Genomic DNA, 22,481 nt, shown 5'->3' on the forward strand with positions numbered 1-22,481 from the left:
ATGCGTATTGTACCTACACATCCAACCGTGTGCCACCTGCCTGCCTGCTGCCTGCAGAGGCAGCAGAGAGCACTGGAGCCTTCATACCTGGAGTTAAAGATGGTTGTCAGTCCCCATGTAGGTGCTGGCAATTAAACCCAAGTCTCTCTGAGTAGCTAGTACTCTTAACCACGGAACCATCGCTTCAGCCCCAGTAATGAAAACTTTTGAATTAATTAAGAACATTTTGAGTGGTTTTGCCACAACAACAACAACAACAACAAAAATGAAATTTGTATAAAATATAAGGAAATGCAAATGTTTTGTGTATTTTTAATATTCTCTGATAATTTTATGTATGCATAGAATGTATTTTGTTTATACCAACCATTATCTCTCCCCCAAACTACTCCAAGATTCACCCTCTGTCCTCACCCCCTCCCAATTTAATGTACTCTTCTTTTTTATAACCCACTGAGCCTGATTTTTTTTTTTTTTTTTTTTTATTTTTTCAAGACAGGGTTTCTCTGTGGCTTTGGAGCCTGTCCTGGAACTAGCTCTTGTAGACCAGGCTGGTCTCGAACTCACAGAGATCCACCTGCCTCTGCCTCCCGAGTGCTGGGATTAAAGGCGTGCGCCACCACCGCCCGGCTCTGAGCCTGATTTGTGCCTCTCATATTTTCTTTTATAGACTGTCACTATATGGGTATATGATCCAGAAATTTCCAGCAGCGAAGAGTTGGAATGGACCGCAGAGAAACCTTCTCTCGTAAGTACAAACATCATCTTAGGTTAGATCACACAGGCTGCCTGTCTTTAAGGACTGAGTGTAAGCTATAGTCAATGGATAGTCTTCTAAGCTTCCTGAAACCAGCTTAAAACACTTTTATGGCCCCCTTGTTCAGCTTAGTCACTATAGATATCTTGACCTTGCCCTTGAGCTCTACAATTGTAAACTTCTGGCGCACACCTTTAATCCTAGCACTCGGGAGGCAGAGGCAGACAAATCTCTGAGTTCAAGACCAGCCTGGTCTATAGAGCTAGTTTCAGTATAGCCAAGGTTACTCTGAGAAACCCTGTCTCGAAAAAACCAAACCAAAACAAAAAAATTGTAAATATCTCTGTTGAGTATTCTCTCATGGGGGGAAGAGAGGGTCATTTCTGTGCCTTAAGGATATGCTCTATTGAAGTGATGCCTTAAAAACATAGCTAAGTTGTAACACAGCAAATGTGTCAGCCCTTCCTTATATTTGCTACAAATTTACTGCTTTGAAGACTTAAATTTTGTTTTCTGTTACAACTCAAGCATACTGAGGAAAATCAATATAGGCTACTATTCTCTCACGAGCCTGTCGCTGTTTTAGTGGGGAGCGTGGGGAGCGGTGTGGCATGTGTTTGCATAAGACGTGTGGGGAGTGGAGACATGCCAGAGCATGTGTGTCAAGGCTGGAAGACAGCTTTGTGGAACCAGTCCTCTTCTTCCACCTTTGTCTGGATTCCAGGGGTTGACAGGCATCTGGAGATGCAATCTGAGGTCAGGATCACCCCTTTGTTTGTCCAAGCATCGGTAGAGGTAAGAACTCTCCAGTGACTGGCTGCTCTGCTTCTCTGACCCTTCAGCTTTCACTCCCTAATATCTGGCTCCTGGTTTTATTTATTAAGACCAATTAGAATTTGTGCTACAATTCTGCTTTAAATTCTTTAAAAACCTGTAGTGTTTCTCACAGCCTTCCATGGCCCTATATTCCTGGTTCACAAAAGGCTCCAATTCTTCCATACCCTCAGCCACACTTTGCAGGTTTTGTGGAATCAATCAGTGATGTTGTTTTGCTTTTTGAAATAGCTATCCCCAACATAGGGGAAATCTCACTGTGTGTGCTGTTTGCTTGTTTGTTTGTTTGTTTGTTTTAGGCATAACCTCACTAAATAGCTCTAGCTGGCCTCAAACTCAGAGATCTACCTGCTTTTTCCTCCGGAGTACGAGGATTAAAAGTGTGTGTCACATTGCCAACATCATTGTGGTTAGATCTGCCTTCTGTAAGGACTGGGGATGCTGACCATCTCTTCACGTTCCTATCGACCATTTACATAATCTTCTTTGGGAAAAGATGTCTTTTTAAGTCTTTGTTCATTTGTGGTCATGTTCTTTCGGAATTACTGGGCATTATTCTGAATATTAATAGCCTGTGCCAGATGTGATTAGCAAGTATTTTCTTTCTTCTATGGGCTGTTTTTCTTTACCTTACTTTTATTTTTTGTTTGTTTGTTTGGTTAGTTGGTTGGGTTTTTTTTTTTAAAGGTTTTTGTTGTTGTTTTGGGGATTGTTTGGTTGGTTGGTTTTTTGAAACAGGGTTTCTCTATGTAGTCTTATCTGTCCTGGAACTTATTCTGTAGACCAGGCAGATTCCTGTCTCCCTGGTTCTGGGATTAGTGGCATGGACCACCGTGCCTAGCTGGTCTCCTCACCTTGCTGAGAGTGTCCTTTGGTACACAGATATTTTGAACTTTGGGGAGGGATGTTTTCCTTTCTATTGACAGCACCCATTTCTCTTACTTCCCTTTTTTTAAATTTATGTACATATGTGAGTACAATGTCTATGGAGGCCAGAAGAACGCACTGTGGGGAGAGAGAAGGAATCAAGGTCAAATTCTGGGGACCTTCAGTAGAGCAGGGGAAAAGTGATGTGGAAATGTCAGCATTAATGAAGTGCTTCAGATGGGATGATCACCTCAGTATATTGAATGCTGACAGATTTTTAGTATTATTATTTTTCTGGAACCACTAAAGTTGGTTAGCAGGTGAAGTTTCTTGCCACCAAGCCTGAATGACCTGAGTTCAATCCCTGTGACCCAGGTGAGGGAGAGAAGTGATTCCCTCAGGTTGCCCTGTGACCTCCACATGTGTGCCCTGTGACCTCCACATGTGTGCCCTGAGACCTCCACATGTGTGCCATGGCTGACCTCCACATGTGTACCCTGTGACCTCCACATGTGTGCCCTGTGACCTCCACATGTGTGCCATGGCTGACCTCCACATGTGTACCATGGCTGACCTCCACATGTGTGCCCTGTGACCTCCACATGTGTGCCCTGTGACCTCCACATGTGTGCCCTGTGACCTCCACATGTGTACCATGGCTGACCCCCACATGTGTGCCATGGCTGACCCCCACATGTGTGCCATGGCTGACCTCCACATGTGTGCCCTGTGACCTCCACATGTGTGCCCTGTGACCTCCACATGTGTGCCCTGTGACCTCCACATGTGTACCATGGCTGACCTCCACATGTGTACCATGGCTGACCTCCACATGTGTACCATGGCTGACCTCCACATGTGTACCATGGCTGACCTCCACATGTGTGCCCTGTGACCTCCACATGTGTGCCCTGTGACCTCCACATGTGTACCATGGCTGACCTCCACATGTGTGCCCTGTGACCTCCACATGTGTGCCCTGTGACCTCCACATGTGTACCATGGCTGACCTCCACATGTGTACCATGGCTGACCTCCACATGTGTGCCCTGTGACCTCCACATGTGTGCCCTGTGACCTCCACATGTGTGCCCTGTGACCTCCACATGTGTGCCCTGTGACCCCCACATGTGTGCCATGGCAATGCACACCGTTACCCACAACAAAAACACAAAATAAAAATAAAAAGAAAAACTTAGGTTTCTGTATTTTCAGGATCTCAGCAGTCTTCATTCACGGAGGCTTCTGATGGAGCAAAGATGCCCTTAATATGTTGGCTCCCGTACCGTAGCTTATATTCATTTATAGACCGGAGCAAGCACTGTCCCTCTATTTATAATATAGCTGCACCTCTATTTATAAAATTCTTAGGGGGAAGAAGCTAGATGGTTAAAAGAAACAAAAAATAAGCTGGGCGTTGGTGGCACACGCCTTTAATCCCAGCACTCAGGAGGCAGAGGCAGGCGGATCTCTGTGAGTTCGAGGCCAGCCTGGTCTAGAAGAGCTAGTTCCAGGACAGGAACCAAAAAAAAGCTAAGGAGAAACCTTGTCTCGAAAATCAAAAAAAAAAAAAAAAAAAGAAAAAGAAACAAAAAATAAATCTCGAAAGTTTGTTGAATATATATATATAAGCATAAACAATATCTTAATTAAAAGAACATTATTAAATACATGAAAGTAATTCCAAATACCTTTGGCTATGAAAATAATAAAAGAGAAACTTTATCTGTTTTTGTTTTTGTTTTTTCAGAATTCCAAAATACTAACCAACTTGTTGAACACCCTGGGGCAACACCCTCACATTCACACGGTAGCGAAGAGGATCACCTATCAACCGAATCCCTTAAGTTTGGAGGGGTATTTAATTTTTTAATTTACCTTTAATTTAAAAATCGGAAACTTTAAACGAGATTTGAAAACATTAGTGGACTTTTATAAAATGTATCTGACATGAGATTTCCAAGGGAAGAATTCCTTTATGCTACAGGAAAAATAACTTGCTATCATTTCGGCTGACAATCAACTCAGAAAACACCAGTCAGACTGGCGTTTAAAAACCTAACCCTCAATCTAAAAGCCTCAAAAGAGGTGACCATGTCCCTAAATGTTCCCAGCTCAGCTGTGAAAGTGGACTATAGCTGTGTGTGACTGTAATAGTCCCTGCCTCCACCAGTGCCCCATAACACACAGGTTCTCTAATAACCAGAAAGGCAACCTCTGTTAACCAGCAAAGGTAGATCACAAGGTACAGACAGGCTTTCTTAACCTCCTGAGCACCTAGCCACAGGCAGAGTGGGTTGGAACTAAGGGATATAGTTACTGTCTTCAACAAGGGAACCGAGATGTTCCCATGGAAGTGAACCCAGGCTACTGAGTGACACACTGCCTGACCCAGGCCTGCAGGAGAGGGAGGCGGGAGTACTTTCCTGAAAGGGAAGTGGCCAAATCGGGAGTCTTCTCAGTGTGGGTGAGGGGTGAGAAGTTCCAAGACTTGCAGAAAACTGCAATGAATTAGGTAAAGAAGTGCCACTCAGATCTTCGAAGGAGTAAGTCGGAACTCAAATTATTCATGCTTTTATAACACTGTGGAAGTGACAATGCAGGACCAGCGGTCCCTATAAAACCAAACTGCAGGCCGTCTCTGATGGAGCAGAAGGGCTGGGATTAAAGGTGTGTGCCACCACTGCCCGGCCCTTTCCTATTTTTAACAAGCTTTGTTGAATGACAGCTTACATGCCATATATTCCACCGTTGTAAACTATGGTTCACACCCATTCAGTGGTCGGGACATTCCCACTTGCCCACCCGGTGCCACTATTATATGAACATGACTCCTGGTTCAGTCACTCTCAAGTTGGCAAGCACCTTGGTTACACTTCCCTTCAGCTCTGCTGTGTACCATGCTGCTGGGAGCATCTGCATGTTGATTTGCAGCTGCCACCATGCCTTGCATCTCCTCGACATGCAGAAACAGCTCGATTTCTGGGGCTTGTGGTATCTCTCACATCTGGTTTTTGAGAGATGACTTAAACTGTGTGGTTTTAAAGTCGCTACCCTTCTCAGATCTCCCTCGGCAGAACAGAAAGTTTCCTGCTTCTCTGCACCCATTGCATGACACCTGTTATTGTCTGCTTTCTATAGCAGTAACCATAGAAGGACCCGCTGATGAAATTAATAAGTGTGATATAGTTGACTTCAGAGGAAGAAAGAAAGGCGTATCTAAGGGATTTGTCTTCATCTGTCATACAAGAAAGCAATAGGTGATGTGTAAAACTGTATGTTAAGAAAGAGGGGGATAGGACTGTTTACTTGGCATTAGTGAGACATACTGCAGAAAAAAGAGCATCCAAAGTCAAGAGTATTTTCCTCTCTGAGTGAAGAATAAACAAATGGAGCCATGGCAGCCTATGTTGATAAAAGCTTAGAATTTTTTTAGATGTATAAACTGTACATGATGGATCAGAGAAAGCAGACATAATTTTTCTTCTCTCTTTTTTCTTTTCTTTTTCATTTTTCTTTCCTTAGAACCTGGAACGTTACTCTGCCAATGTCCTCAGATGATGTAGTGAAAGAGATAAGAGGAACCAAAGTGGCTTTCCAAGATTGCTTCGTTTCCAATCGCCCCTTCCTTCTGACGTTTCCATTGTTGATCATCTCCTCACTCCCAGAATACTTACCAATCACGCTGCCTGCTGGAAGTCCATTGATGAGTGGCAGTGGTGTCTGCGTTTATACGTTTTCTGTCCTAGTCACCGAAGATGAAACCTTCCAAACAAATGATTCCTTCCTTACCTGGACCAGGATAAGAATCCCCCCAGGTATCCTGAGTGAAACTGACAGGCACAACGTCAGTGATGTGACCATACTCAGAGGTGCAATTGTTTTTATAATAAATGGTGGTATTTACGTAAGAACCGAGGGGTCATTTAGAAGACTGGGCAAGAAAGACGGTGCTCCTGAAAACGGCGTTGTTGGCGTTTCAAGAAGAAAGTGGTGTAAGGTCAGGTTTTTATTTAAGGTTAGTGAAAGGTGATAAATGTGAGTATATGTGTTATCTATATATTATTATAATGTTTATTCAGTACTATATTAGGGGCTCTACAAAGCATCTTTTTGCATGGTTATTATCTCTCTCAGCCAATAGCCCCACTTACCTCCTAAGACCATACAAGATTCAGCACGGCTGGGCGGTGGTGGCGCACGCCTTTAATCCCAGCACTCGGGAAGCAGAGGCAGGTGGATCTCTGTGAGTTCGAGACCAGCCTGGTCTACAGAGCTAGTTCTAGGACAGGCTCCAAAGCTACAGAGAAACCCTGTCTCGAAAAAAACAACAACAACAAAAAAAGATTCAGCACGTTCAAGCTCATATTTGGCTAAAGACAGTTATTTAAAGATGTAAACAACTATATCTCTGAAATTCAAGTTTTCTGAGGTATCTTAGCAATAAAGATGTTATCCCCAGTGACAAAGAAAAAAATTAATCTTGTATGCTATCATGAAGAGCAACGCAGTCACACTGTGAGGACTGAGCTTCCCTATATATGTTCCCCCAAGATCCTGTGTGCTTTCAAAAGTTAACCAACCTGCCCTCAATAGTATGGAGAATAGATACCAAAGCATTCTTGATGGAGGAAGGTCATTGGCTAATAAAGGAACTGCCTTGGCCCATTTTATTGGTTAGAACATTGGTAGATGGAGTAAACAGAACAGAACGCTGGGAGGAAGAGGAAGTGAGCTCAGACTCCACAGCTCTCCTCTCGGGAGCAGACGCCTCAGAGAGACGCCATGCCCCGCTCCAGGCAGACACATGCGATGAAGCTCCGACCTAGAATGTTCCCGGTAAGACCAGTGCTCACAGATTATTAGAGATGGGTTGATCGGTATATCAGAATTAGCTAAAGGGCCAGGCAGTGATTAAATGAATACAGTTTGTGTGTTGTTATTTCAGGGCATAAGCTAGCCGAGCAGGCGGCTGGGGTGTTGGGGACGCAGCCCCGCTGCCCTTCATATTACTACAAATGGTGCCCACGTGGACAACTGCTTCCACATAAAGCCTGAGACAGCTTGGGAAGTAATTCTAGAACAAAATGACAGTGTTGTGCATGGTTTTTTGTAGCAGCACTCTCTTGGGTCTACTCAGCTTGCCAGAGGCAAGCAAGCGCCTCATCTAAGAGAGGCTTCCTGACTCAGCTTTAGCTGCAAAACCTGCAGCTCATTAAGAGGTCCTGCCACGAAACACTTAAATGCTGTTGACGAAAAGCTGAACGCATGCTTTTCGGTTTTCAGCCGTAGCAGGAAAAAAGCTGCACCGTTTAAAAATGCCAGCTTTCTGGGCTGTCCTGCCAGGGCAAACTCTGACTCTTTTACGCAGGCGGTTCGTGCGGTTTGCAAGCACAGGCTGCTGAAGCTCACTTGCTGGCAGGGACCTTGAAATGCCATACAGTTGTGGCAGTAAACATGGCTACAGCCAGTACCTCAGCCATGAGGCTGAAAAGCTAAGGAATGGGCTACATCTAGCCGGCAAAGCCACGCCTTTAGTCCTACTGAGATTGCTTGGTAAATTAAAGATTCATGTGGTCAGAAAAAGAGAGATATACAGTAAAGAGAGATTCAAAGACAGAGAAAATTTCTGAATGGTTTAAAATGTGTTAAAAATATATGCAGACTAAAAGTTGAAGTTCTTATAGTAAAAAACAAAACAAAACAAAAAAGCAAGAGAGTTGTTGTGTGTGGTAGTACACACCTTTAATCCCAACACTTGGGAGGCAGAGGGAGATAGACCTCTGTGACTTCAAGGTGTGGTAGCACACACCTTTAATCCCAGTGCCTAAAAGGCAGAGACAAACAGATCTCTGTGAGTTCAAGGTGTAGTAGCAAACACCTTTAATCCCAATGCCTGGAAGGCAGAGACAGGCCCATCTCTGAGAGTTCAAAGACAGCCTGGTCTACAGGGTTATTCCAGGTCAAAGATATGCGCTCAAAAAGCAAAAAGTTAACCCAGGAATGTCACAGCTTAGATTCTTAAGTGCCTAGTGATTTAAAGGCGCAAATCAAAAGTGCTCCTGGATAGTAAAAAATTGCAGATTCACAATAGGACAGATTCAGACCACTAAATGAGTCACACTGTTGGATGAATGTACGTAGGCTTGGGAGAGAGAAGAAAAATAATATAGAGAATAAAGTTAATGGTTTAAAAAAAAAGGTAAAGTCTTTAAAGAGACAGAGTACAGATAGTTAAGAGATTAAAAGAAATAAAGAAAAATAAGCCACGTCAAAATGGAAAATTCACAGAGAGTCTGGATTATGTACATTGTGTTTTCTTTAAAATTTTTTACTGTGAAGGAGCTAAGTACAGAGAGACATTTCATTATATGGGCTGCCAAGTGGAATCAGAACGGATATCATGAGGGTATGATTTCAGAATTTGGGTCTAAGGATATGATGCTTTGGAGAGGGTCTTCTTTTGTTTTCACAGGGGACCAGACCCTGTGGATTGCATCTATCCCGATATGGTATGATAGACCACCACCTCCTGAAAGGTTCCTGTGAACACCCTCAAAAAATTACTTCACTTAACTGCCAACTGAGATAAACCTGGCACACAGGTTACACCCTAAATGATCTGATTAACAGCGTCCCCATTCAGCAGGAAGCAGTTTGGAGAGAAAAAACGGCGCCCATGTTCCCAAATATTGTTTATAAATGTTCTTTTACATTTAAAGGGGGAAATGATATGGGTATGAATAATTTGCATTGGTATGGATTTTAAGGTCAATTTTGTTATATGTATATGCATATTTCTGCTATTGATTAAGATATTGTGATTGTGTAGTTCACTTAAAATGTAATATATATAGCTTGTTAATAGATCATCATAATAGTCAAGTTTGTAGTCATGTTAGTTAAGATTTTCTAGATGTGCATAGATATATCTTAGATAGGCATTCTTCATATCTTTCAAAGATTACAGAATAGGACATTTAATGTTTTAATAACTGAGGACTTTTCATGACAATGAGACACTCTGCTCCTGGCAGCACCAATCTACTTCAAGAGGAAGATGGGCATCGAAGAGGATCCTTATGGAGTTTGATAGCCATTTGGGCAAGAAACTGCTCTTGCCTAGACTATTGCATAAACTAGACACAGAGAACCCGCAGAGAGAGGACTACTGAACTTGCCTAAGGTGAGATGATCTTTCGGGGTTCCTGATTCATGAAAGAGTCTGCGAGACATTCTGCAGGACACAACAGATAGTGACTGAACTGACTTTGAATTTTCCTGCTTTATGGAAATGTCTGCTGGATACCATGGGCCTGAAGGCTGAAGATGGATGCCCCAACAGTACAGAGGAACTTTGGGTGACTGTCCAGGCAGCGAGATGTCTCTGTCATTTCTAGAGTTTTAAAAGTTGCTTTTTTCTTGTTTGCTTAGGTAGTATTGTATCTTTCTGGAGTCTTTGATGGAGTTAAGAATAGTTAGTTATAGTTATAGTTTTCCTTAGTTATGATAAAGATTATTGTAATTTTTACTTGATAACTGCTTTGTTATATGTAATTTTGCTATGTTAAAGTTAAAGCCTTTTTTTTTTTTTTGTTTAAACCAAAAAAGGGGAAATGATGGAGGAAGGTCATTGGCTAATAAAGGAACTGCCTTGGCCCATTTTATTGGTTAGAACATAGGTAGGTGGAGTAAACAGAACAGAACGCTGGGAGGAAGAGGAAGTGAGCTCAGACTCCACAGCTCTCCTCTTGGGAGCAGACGCCTCAGAGAGACGCCATGCCCTGCTCCTGGGCAGACACACGCGATGAAGCTCCAACCTAGAATGTTCCCGGTAAGACCAGTGCTCACAGATTATTAGAGATGGGTTGATCGGTATATCAGAATTAGCCAGTAAGGGCAAAAGCTAAAGGGCCAGGCAGTGATTAAATGAATACAGTTTGTGTGTTGTTATTTCAGGGCATAAGCTAGCCGAGCAGGCGGCTGGGGTGTTGGGGACGCAGCCCCGCTGCAGCTCCATATTACTACACATTCTCACTACAAAACATAAATATTGCACAAAAATGTAAATGTTCTTTTAATACATCGTTGGACTCCTAAAGAAACATGGCAAAAGCAAGCACATATGTTGAACATTCAAATGTGTGAAATAACCAAGCCGACCACGAAGGATGGTCTGAATGATGTGTGCCTACAGTTCCAGTTGTCGTGAATCCTGGACAGTAGGGCTGGGCTATTCCTGGTAGCAAAGATAGGGCCTGGCTTTCTTACAACATTCTCAGCTCAGGTGGTAATGAGTGTGGCTGCTCTGATACCCACCTCACAAACACTTCATAAAGCGTTTCATACATCCACAACATAGGACCCACCAAGCTGCTCCCCACCTCAGAGAAGCTCACCCCACTCTTTCCTTGGGGTGCTCTGCTCAGCTTTATCAACCCCACTGATGCTTTGGGAAATGAGCTTCCACTTAACCTGTGTCTTGATTGAATTCATCCTTTCAAAGAGAACACTCCCACCCCACCACGTACTCCCAATCCCCACCTCCCCACAACTTTCCCACAGTAAGAGAAATTCTGGGAGGAAAAAAGCTGTCCCAAAGGGCTGGCCCAGAGGAAGATGCAAATTTCAACATGTGCGCTGTCCTCAGGACTGACCTCTGACTGTCAAAGTTCAGATACCAGGAGGCGAAGCCTTAGGACAGAGTAAAGTGGGGGGGGGGGCATGGAACAAACTCTTTTTGCATAAAACAATGACCTCCAAAGAGATCCTAATACATCCAAACCTCTGTCAGCTTTTATTACAGAAAATGGATGGACTGGAGATTGGCTTAGCAGCAAAGAGCCCTGAGTGCTCTCCCAGAGGACCTGACTTTGAGTCCCAGCACCCACATGGTAGCTCAGAAACATCTGTAACTCCAGTCCGAAGGGATCCAATACCCTCTTTTGACCTCCTTAGGCATCAGAAATGCACATGGATGTACAGACATTTATCTAAGCAAAACACTCATATACATGAAATGATAAAAATAAATCTAAAAATTAAATGCTGTAAACACTAGGATAGTTTAAAAATGCCGGTGATACTTAAGAATATACATGCATACACATATGGAAAAGAGGTCATGCATTTGAGAGAGAACAAGAAGGGGATATGGAAGCATTTGGAGTAATAAAAAGAAAGGTGAGAATGATGTAATTATATTAAAATCTCAAAAATAAAAGAACCGTTTCTTTAAAGTGTTTCCCTCTGGAGTGTTCCTACACAGCAGCCAGCTCACGGTCGCTTAGGTATTTGAATTCCCAGTGTTTATGTGGGTTACTTACATGTGACACCTGGAAAGGGAAATCTATTGAGGAATTACCAAGTTGGCCTCTGTGGGTCATCTCTATTGTTAACTGGTGGTGAAGGCCCAGCCTCGAAGTAGCCAGCGCCATTTCCTAGGGTTTGGTTCAGAACTGGGTCATGTGTGGAGCAATGGGCACCAGCGAGAGAGGGCGCCAGTGTGGAGAACACAAGTTCACATGCTTTCATTCTCTCTCTGCTCTTGACCGTGGATGCGACACTGCTTCCAGCTCCCGCCTTGACCTCCTTACAGTGTTGGACTGCAACCCGGGCCTGGGAGCCAGATCAACCTAAATCCTTCTCCCTTGGGGCTGCCCTTGGTTAGTTTTTGATCACAGGAATTGGAAAGATTGGGAAGACACATTTCTGTATCAGAAAAGAAGAAATTCTCAAATCAAACATCTCTCTGTTTGCATATTAAAGAAGTAGCTGAGGGCTCTGAAGGGATGCCACAGTAGGGTCTCTCTTCTATTACATATCAGTATCAATATTCATTTTAAAAGCTTGTAGTAATTACAAAATATCTATAGCAGGTTTTTTTTTCATAGTGGTTCAACCTTTACCCAACCCTGGCATATCCCATCTTCCAGCACTTCAACTCAGTGGTGTAAAGTGGCATTTCATTTTAATCTTATATCCAGACATCCTGTTTTTTCTTTCATAGTGCTGGAGTTAGAACCCAGGACCTCACTTCCAGTTCCCTAGGTCTTATGTATTTCTTGCTCGTGTCTTTCTTCTCTTTAACCATCACCCTTTCTGTATCTTTGTATTTAAGGAGAGTTTCTTACAGACTTAAAAGTTTTTGTGTTGTTGTTTTTTTAATCCATGATGATAATCTCTGCCGTTGAGTAGAATCTGTTTAGACGTAGTGTTAACTATTACTATAGCTGGATTAAGACTAGTAATTGGGAGGCTGGAGAGATTGCTCGGTGGTGAGGAGTGCTTGCTGCTCAATCATGAAGATCAGAGTTCAGATCCTAGCACCTATGACAGGCAGCTCTCAAAGACTGTACTAGAGCTCAGTACTGAGAGATCCAAGGTATTTGTTTGGCCTCCCTGAGCACCTGAATACCTGTGGGCATACACACACACACACACACACACACACCCCAAACCTTTGGGAGGAAAAGACCACTGTTTTGGCTTCTTTCCCCCTCTACCAGGCATTGAAGCTAGGTCCTCATGCATTGTTGTCAACCATTCTACCACTGAGTCCCCTCCCCACAACAACATTTATTTTCTTTCTATCCCACTGGCTCTTTGGTCCTTTGTTTCTTCATTCTTACCTCATTCTAAATGGACTGTAAAAATTTTTAGTATTTTTGCGTTGTCTCATATAGATTTTTTAAAATAGGAACTATTTTTAGTGGTAAAACTGAGATTTATAATAATATCTTATTATTATTATATATTATTATTTATATATAATAATCTTTAACTTATCAGGTTTACTTTTAAATGATATACTATGTAGTGCTCAATAAAAATCAATAAAAAAAAATAGCATACAATGTCACAACACTGTAGAAGCTTGTGACTGTGTCTTTGTATTTATACTCCAGTCCTTTGTATGGTCTCATATTTTACTTCTAATGCATTGTTAATATTACACTTTGAGTCGTCTAATATCAGAGAAACACATAGATGATAGTGTAAAATGATAAAAATTAAAACAAAGAAAACTGTTTTTTTTTCTTGTTTCATGGGATATTTGGGTTTGTTTGTTTGTAATTGAGACAAATTACACACTGGCCTCTAACTAAGAAGTAGCCTCCCTCAAGCTCCCAGCTTCTGGGACTACTACAGGTGTTCACGACCATGGCAAGAGTGATCAATAAGAAGCCAAGAAAGGCTGATATTTTCAAGTGTAAAGGAAAATATCATTGATTCTTTCTACTGCTAGAAATATGAGGAAAATTAATGTAACTATTTCTTTTCATTATATCTAGTATGACATGTTTTTTTCTCTATTGGACGTCAGTTCCTAAAGTTTTATTCTGAAATATGCTTGGTAATAGCTCGGTAACTACCTCCTTTTCACTTCATCACTTTGGTGCTGGGGATGAAAGCCAGAGTCTCGGGAGCCCAGGAGTCTGTGCCGCTGAAGAGCGGGCACTCCCTTCACTCTCTGCTCTTCACTGTCGAGAGCAGGAAAAGACAGAAGACAGAAATTGCCAGACCACTCTCTGTCCCTGAAAATTTTTCCTCTTTTTTTCTTTTCTAGTTTGAAAGAAAAAGAAGCAGAATGGCAATATGGACAAAAAAGGAAATTTATCTTGGATATCCTAAATTTAAATATGAAAAAATACTAGATATCTCAGAACTGAAAGACGTGCTAAAGTTTGGCAGCAACGACGAAGTAGAAATACATTATTTGGCTTACACGTGGCACCCTCTGGAGCTTGCTGCACTAGTTTCCTATTGCTCCCCCTGCACTACCACCAAAAAGATGTTCTTGCTGCTGTATAACGAGGATGCACCAAAGTGGGTACTCCAGGACTTCCAACTAGAGGTGCCCGTGGACAGAAAATTGAAAGCGTATTTCCTTTACTCGGCCCTGCCGGATTTGATCTTGTGGGATGACCGCAGCATATACTATTTCTACAAAAACTACAGCATTCGTGGAATTTTAACAGCAGAGTCAGGAGAGAGCAATCTGTCAAAGTTATCAGGTGGCAGCAAAATCCACAACATCATTTCAGGTGAGGAGTTCTCAACCCTGCCAAAAGTATTCTGGGTTTTGTTGTATTGGTGTTCCAATATTTGGCGCCTTTGATGGCTGTGGGTATATATTTAGCCACCTAAAGTTTAATCACTTTTAAACTTGACCGGTGTTAAACTGTGATCCCATGTGGCAGAATGGTGGACTCAAAAGTTTCATTTCACTAGGTTGGCAGATGCTAAGGGAGCAGTTTATTTATTTGTCAGGGAGGGAGGTGCTGTGCTGTCTTTTGTTGTGTTTTGTTCTTTTGAGCAGAGCTCCTCTGTGTAACAACCCTGTCTGTCCTGGAACTGAACTTTGCAGACAAGGCTGACCTCGAACTCTGAAAGTGTTATATTGTTTAATGTTCCTAAGGTTCGCACAACTAAGTACCTTGATCTGTAGCTCCATGCCACAGTTCTACAAGCCAGCTAGGAACCAGAAATCAAGTTGCCAGCAGAACATGCTCCTCTGTAACCTGGAATTTGGGGAGTGGGTGGTGTTTTCTCTTTGTTTTATTTTTGCCTTTCCCCTTTGTAGGCAGAAACTGTTTGTTTCTGGGCTGCCCAGACCTGAATAATCACACAGAAACTATATTAATCACAACACTATTTGACCAATAACTTAGGCATATTTTTAGCTAACTCTTACATCTTAAATTAATCCATAATTCTTGTCTGTGTTAGGCACATGGCTTGGTACCTTTCATCAGTGAGACATTCTCATCTACTTCCTCTGTGTCTGGGTAACAACTGCAGACTGAGCCTTTGCTCCTCCCAGAATTCTCCTGTTCTGGTCGCCCTGCCTACATTTTCCTGCCTGGCTACTGGCCAATCAACATTTTATTAAACCAATACAAGTGACAAATCATTACAGGGTACAAGACCATTGTCCCACAGTAACCTGTAGTAATGAGAGAGAGAGAGAGAGAGAGAGAGAGAGAGAGAGAGAGAGAGAGAGAGAGAGAGAGTGCTGTGTCCCACCACCTGGCTAGCTTATGCCTGAAATAATCACACGGAACTGGTATTAATTAGATTACTGCCTGGCCCATTGTATCTAGCCTCTTTTTGGCTAATTCTTACATCTTACTTTAACCCATATCTAGTAATCTGGGTAGCACCATGTGATTGTGGCTTACTGGCAAGAGTCTAACCTATGTCCGTCTCAGGCAGGAGAAACATGGCGTCTGCCACACTTAACTTCTTCCCAGCATTCTGTTCTGTCTACTCTGCCCACCTATGGGCTGCCCTATCAAAAGGCCAAGGCAGCTTCTTTATTTAACCAATGAAATCAACACAAATACAGAAGGACCTCCTACACCAGTAACCCATCTCATGGACACATCAGTCCAGTCTCTCCTCCTGTTACTATACTGTGTTCTTCATGTGCACCTTATTTTCATGTGGACACCTTTTGAAAGGACACAACCAAAGCAAGGAGATACTCCATGTATACAAACTCTTGCTGCTCAAGCCCAGTGACCCAAGTTTGGATCCCCAGGACTGGGCACAGTAACATAGCATTTATTATCCCAGCACACCCATGGGAAATGAGAGGTTGGGAGCCAAGATAGGAGATTGCTGGCCAGCTAGCTTAGTTTACAGCTGGTGGGAAGACCCTGCCTCAGAGAAGGCATGAAGGAGAGCAGCTCTGCCACCTGAAGGTTGTCCTTTAACCTTTCTTACACACTACCAGTGAGCTAAACCCCCAAACCCCAATGTAGGTTTATATAGATCTATATTCTAATCCACAAAACCACCCAAAATAGTTAAGCCTCAATTTTCCAGTCATCTGGAGAAATGGATTTATATGTCATAATTTGCAGTTAACCCTTTCTTGACCCCATGTTACCCTCTAACTCACAGCACTTCAGTTTTCTTCCCCATATGTTGCAAGAAAGTATTGTATAGCAGCACTCTTTGTCCCTCTCCGCTGTTTCCCTTCAAATCACAACTTAGCAGACTTTCAACCAGTCAGCCTTCTTAACTCAGAGTTCGCTTTTGGGGCACCTTGAGTGATCCACTGGTGGCATTTGAAATAATTTAACATGATCTCTGGGCCTTTCCTTAAAATGCCTTTTTAACTTGGCTTCTAGAGAATCTCTTCTCCCCATGTGTACTCCTCCTCCTCCTTCTTCCTACCCCTCAACATCATAACTTCAGAACAGCAAGCCAAGCACCCCAGAGCATGTTTTGCTGACTTCGGAACTCTGTCGATCCTTGTGGTTTGCCCTGCAGCCAGCATCCCCAGGCTGATCTCACTGCTCCTGTCTCCGGCTGCCCTTTCCAACACATTTATGGGGATGAGTAGCAGTCATTCCAAATCTCAAGTGTCCGAGATGTTTATATTGAAAGATGCCTAAGGAGATTTGTAAAATACACCTCTTGGTATGTCTGTGAGAGCAAGGGATGCTTAACTGAAGGAGGTTGGGGAACCTGCCCTGAGTGTCATCACAAAATCCCATTGGCTGGAGTCCTGAATGAAATAAGAGAAGAGGAGAGAGCCGGCCATCGCAGGCACTTCCCTGCTTTCTGCCCACCATGAAATAAGCAGCCTCCCCTTCCATGGGCTCCTGCTAGCACAGTAGTGAGCATCTATTTGGGCCTAAAGTCAGACAGTCAGCTCACTTGAGACTCAACTCTCAACCTGTAAGTCAAAATGAATCACTCCTTCTTCTAAACTGTTTCTGTCAATGAGAACATGATCAACCAAACCACACAGAACAAAAATGGTACCAGACAGATACAGTCACTGTTGTAACCAGATTTGACTGTAGTTCTTTTTTTTTTCAGTGCCTAAGACAAAGGGTTTTTTTTATTGCTTTATAAATAATACCATTCAAAATTTCCACTTCCTCCTCTCCTCCCATTTCCCTCCGCTCCCACCTCCCCTTTCCCCTCCAGTCCTAAGAGAGGGCAGGTGTCCTGCCCTCTGGGAAGTCCAAGGTCCTCCCTCCTCCATCCAGGCTTAGAAAGGTATAGTTCTTAAACCTCTGAGGCTCACCTGTAGTAATAATCTGGAAAAATATGAAGGTGCAGGCTAGAGCAGTTCTGGAATGTTACATGCAAGACTTAAAATGTACTTTTGTTTTAATTATGTACATATGTGAGTGGGGGGGGTATGAGCACATGAGTCCAGGTACCTGGGATGCCAGAGAAGGGTTATCTGGAGCTGAAATTACAGGTAGTTGTGAGCTGCCCGTGCCATGAGTGCTGGGGACAGAACTTAGGGCCTCTGGAAGAACAGTTCTGGACACCGAGCTCAATGGTCCAGTTCTGGTGAGAGCTCAGAAGATCAAACTGTCATTAGAAATGTGGGCAGGAATGACTGGGTTAAGGAATCTGAGAAGATATCCATGTTCCAGCCTGTGGGCAAGAATGATTGGGTTAAGGAATCTGAGAAGACATCCATGTTCCAGCCTGGCAAAGAACTTGGCTATGTTCTGCTCGTGTCCAGAGCCTGCTCATATCCAGATGCTGAGATTTAAAGTAAAAATCAAATTAATTTTGTGAAGGGACTGTCAAGAAAGCCTGCATTACAGGTTTTACTGGCTGTTTTAGCAAGGTTCTTGGGAACCGAGAGCAAAAAGGATGAAAATCTTTGATGTTTGCACAGAAAGGTCTGTGAAAATTTGAGGCTGAGGAAGGCCTACTTTCTGAAGAGATTGCCACTATTAACTAAAAGCCATGTGTTTTGTCTTTGGGACCATAGAAAAAGTTACGTTGGGAACTGGGTAGGACTCACCCAGTGCATACTCGAAGGTATCAAAGAATACAAGCATGTGAGAGTCTCTCCCCTTTGAAAGGAGCCTCCAGGGTACCCTGCCAGCACAGAAGACATCAGAAGCTGTTTCTCAAGATTCTTTTCACTATGCTCAGTCACATAGGTACTCAGAGGCCAGTGTGGCTGTGGTCTAAGGGAGCCTGGCCACCCCTGAAATTGGCAATAGACCTTGGCTTCATCCACTCTATGACAGTTTTGTAGGCATGCAAACTATAAGAGCTAATGGGGTGGTGTGTTGTAGGAAGCTGCTTGTTTGTCCTGGCCTCCCAGAACCAAAATAATCACACAGAAATCATATTATTTACAATTCTGTTTGGCTAATATCTCAAGCATATTTCTAGCTAACTCATATCTTAAATTAACCCATCTCCATTAATCTGTGTATCGCCATGAGACTGTGGCTTACCAGGTAAAGTTCCGGTGTTTGTCTCCAGTGGGGCTACATGGCTTCTCCCTGACTCCGCCTCCTTTATTCCAGCATTCAGTTTAGTTCCCCCCACCCAACTGCCTACCTCTACTTTACCCTATCACAGGCCTAAGACAGTTTCTTTATTAACCAGTGGTATTTACAGCATACAGAGGGGAATCCCACATTAGTGGTGGAGGCTTCCATCCAAATTCCAAAAGAAAGCCCCTGAAGCTAGGCAGTGTGACATCCTTGTCATTCCCACGGGCAGTCCCTGACAGTCCCTGAGACAGTTCCTGATTGGAGAAGTCAAGATGTAGCAACTTTCAGGAATGTAGAATATCTGCCAAGCATGACCCTGGAGCCAGCTCAAGAGAGAGGCTGTTTGGGTTGAAGACTTCAAGGCCATCCCAGTGTAGCTACCCTAGGCACATGGGGCCCACATCCCACCACCACAGTATGCCTTGAATACAAGGAATATTTCTATAGGGCAAAACATTTGTCTTGAAAGATTTCCCATTTTTCTTTCCTCATCTTTCTCTCTTGAAATAAGAGTGTTTATTCTGTGTTACTGTGCCTCTAAAGTATTTAATTTGATCATGTTTACAGCTAAGACTTTGCCTTCAGTCTCAGAAGAAACTTCAAACTGTTTAGACTGTTAAGACTTTGATGAACCTTAGAGATGGTGTTTTGATTGTAAGACATGATCATTGCAGGGGGCAGGGGGCACTCCATAGTGGTTTGGTTTAAGGTTGAATGTCAAATTGACAAGCAGTGGACTTTGATGGTCAGTCATGGTTGTCAAGTTGACTAAGAAATGCCTAAAGAGAAAACCAAAGCAAGAAGAAGAAGAGGAGGAGGGGGAGGAGAAGAAGAAATACCCAGAATTACCTGGGCGGTGATGGCACACGCCTTTAATCCCAGCACTTGAGAGGCAGAGGCCGGCAGATCGCTGTGAGTTCGAGGCCAGCCTGGTCTTCAGAGCAAGTTCCAGGACAAGCTCCAAAGCAACAGAGAAACCCTGTCTCGAAAAAGAAAAGAAAAAAAAAAGAAAAGAAAAGCCTAAAGACAAAGCATGGAGACTAGTAAAGAAAGCCCCTAAGTATTTCCAGGTAGGATTAAGGGGAAAATACCTACTCTGAGTGGGGCAATACCATCCCATAGGTTGGAGGCTTAGATGAAATAAAAGGGGAAAACACGCCAGTAATAGGCATTCTCTCTAAACTCCTCAGTAACTGAATCGAGCATGCTCAAGTAGTTGAAATGTCAGGCAAGGACTCAAGAATCTAGTTTTTGTTGTTTTATAATGTTGTTTTGGTTGTGTTGTTTTGTTTTTCAAATCAGTAACCTTAAAGAGAATTCGAAAAAGCAAATGAAATAAGGAAGTGAATAAAAGACAAGAAAACCAACCCTGAAATCCACCAAGGAAAGCAGGCTTTTGGAAAACCAAACGAATAGAAACGTAGGAAACGAAAAACGCAGTGGAAAGCATCACCTGTAAATGGGACCAAGCAGGAGTGGGGAGACAGGATGGGGGATGGGGGATGGGATGACCATGTCAAGGACTGAATGTAAAAAATCACAGCCATATCGCGTTCATCTGACAACGTTTTTAAGAACTGAGCATGGGTCACTGTAACTGGGGAACAGAAGGGCCGGTCAGGAGCCTCCTTCAGGTGCTGCCGCGAGTGTGCAGGGTGAAGGAGCAGAGCTTGGGCTGCTCCGAAGAAAGAGCAGAGGAACACAGGAAGTCACAAAGGGAGCCACACTCCTCCCAAGTATGGGAAAACCCTTGCTTTCATACGGTGTCTGATAGTCACCACTGATAGGAGGAATGTGTGGATCTCGTTTTATTACATTAGTTCTTACATGTGAGACTTAAACCCACTCTGCTTAGCTGCCACTCTGTAGATTTTCTCTGCATCCCATTGGACGCTCTATGTGAGGTATATGTTGATGAACTTTATCTTAACGGCATGAGATGGTCGTGTGTCTCGGTCCTTTCTCACGGTCACTTAGCACCATTGTCTCAGGTGCCATCCCGCTTTCCGGTCCCCTTGCCCCGTCGCCGCTGACCGCCGCTCTTCCCTGCTCAAGTCAGTTCTGGAAAGCCCGCCATCTAGACTGACTGGCTCGGGTCTCCCACCAGAGCAGGCACCTTTCTTCTGTGCCTCAGTTATGTGTTGTCTGGCATCTTTAATTTCATTAAGGCCCAATCCTTTTCCTTTGTTGCAAAACATCGCTACTATTGTGTTTTTCTGTTTTTGCTGCCCCTCCCCTTTGAAAAGAAGTCAGTTTTGTTTAGCAAAGTCCCATCCTTTCGACCTTGTGTCACGAGCAGTCCATCACTTCCACTCCTTCCCTGTAATTTTGGTGGCCTGTGTCTGCTTCTTAATGCGATGATCTAATTTATTCTTAGCCTTCTCTATAAATGACGACTGAGTAAGGCATTTGCATTAGGACCTGAGTTCAGAACCCCAGAACCAATGCAAAGCCGGAAACAGAAGCACATGCCTGTATTTCCAATGTTCTATGGCAAGATAGGAGGTCAAGACAAGAACAGCTCCAGAAACTTATGAGCCAGTTAGTATGGCATGGACAGTAACAAACAGTAAAAGTTAAATATCTCAAGCAAAGTCGAGGTGAGAAGTGACACCTGACACCTAAGGTTGTCCTGAAACAGCCTATTTTTCTGGTTGTTTTTTATTCGTTGGGGGGGGAGGGGATATGGGTCTCTCCTTCCATCCTGTGACTCTCAGGACCAATCTCAGGTCATCAGGTTTGGTGGTAGGAGCCCTTACCCACTAAGTCATCTCTCCAGCCTACCTATTGTTTTGTTTGGAAAGGTTTTTAATTGTAGACAGATTCGATTTATATGCAGATTTAATTGTACCCTGTAACTGCTTAATCATTTACCAAAAATATCCACTATGTCATCCCCACACACATTTCTTCCCTTCCACCTCTTGATTCACTGCATACATTTCTGATTATGCAAATTTAATTAGTATATTATTATTTTTAGAGACAGGGTTTCTATGTAGCTTTGGTGCCCGTCCCGGAACTAGCTCTTGTAGACCAGGCTGGCCTCGAACTCACATAGATCCGCCTGTCTCTGCCTCCCGAGTGCTGGGATTAAAGGCGTGCGCCACCACCGCCCGGCTAATTAGTATATTATTTATGGTAATTTATGAATTAGTGATTTACTCTGCTTGCAAATATAAGATACATTGAGCATCATACACCCCTGACTCCATGCTTCCAACCAGTCATCTCCGAGTGGTGCCTTAGTCCTGTCCCATTTTAGGCCAAGCACTCTGTTAAGGTGAGAAAGGCAGTGGCTTCTCATCCAGTACGAAATGCCTTATCCTACCAGGATGACCCACACAATACTACAGGCTGAGTGCTTTAAACAACACACATAAATTCCCTCACATTTCTGCCAGTCCAGAGTCAAGGCAGACAGTCTCCTCCTCACTGTCTTCCCAGGACCCTCACCTCAGTGTGTGTGTGTGTGTGTGTGTGTGTGTGTGTGTGTGTGTGTGTGTGTGTGTGTGGAGGGAGAGAGAGAGAGATCTTCCTGACGGGTGTATTCCTCTTCTTTCAAGGATTCAAGGATGCCAGTCCCACTCGGTTAGTGTCCTATGCTTACGACCTCATTTAACTAGAATTACTTCCTTAAAGGCTCTGTTCCCCAGTGTCGTTAGAGGGGCGAAGAAAGCTGCGGGATACGAATTTGAAGGAAACACGAGTCTGACTGTAACATCCTCCTCTCTGATAGTCCTGCC

General features: G+C 43.3%; 1 protein-coding gene across 1 annotated transcript in view; it reads left to right on the top strand.

The window, feature by feature from the left end:
- The window catches only part of Catspere (catsper channel auxiliary subunit epsilon), a 61,750-nt gene continuing 39,269 nt past the window's right edge, over window positions 1-22,481 (top strand). Inside the window, exons 1-5 of the mRNA XM_075987369.1 lie at window positions 1-117; window positions 671-748; window positions 4,209-4,315; window positions 5,984-6,476; window positions 14,028-14,505. Of these exons, the coding sequence (XP_075843484.1) occupies window positions 1-117; window positions 671-748; window positions 4,209-4,315; window positions 5,984-6,476; window positions 14,028-14,505 (1,273 nt within the window). The remainder of the gene's footprint in view (window positions 118-670; window positions 749-4,208; window positions 4,316-5,983; window positions 6,477-14,027; window positions 14,506-22,481) is intronic.

This window comes from Microtus pennsylvanicus, chromosome 10 (assembly GCF_037038515.1).
Source record: "Microtus pennsylvanicus isolate mMicPen1 chromosome 10, mMicPen1.hap1, whole genome shotgun sequence".
In the NCBI taxonomy this organism is placed as follows: domain Eukaryota; kingdom Metazoa; phylum Chordata; class Mammalia; order Rodentia; family Cricetidae; genus Microtus; species Microtus pennsylvanicus.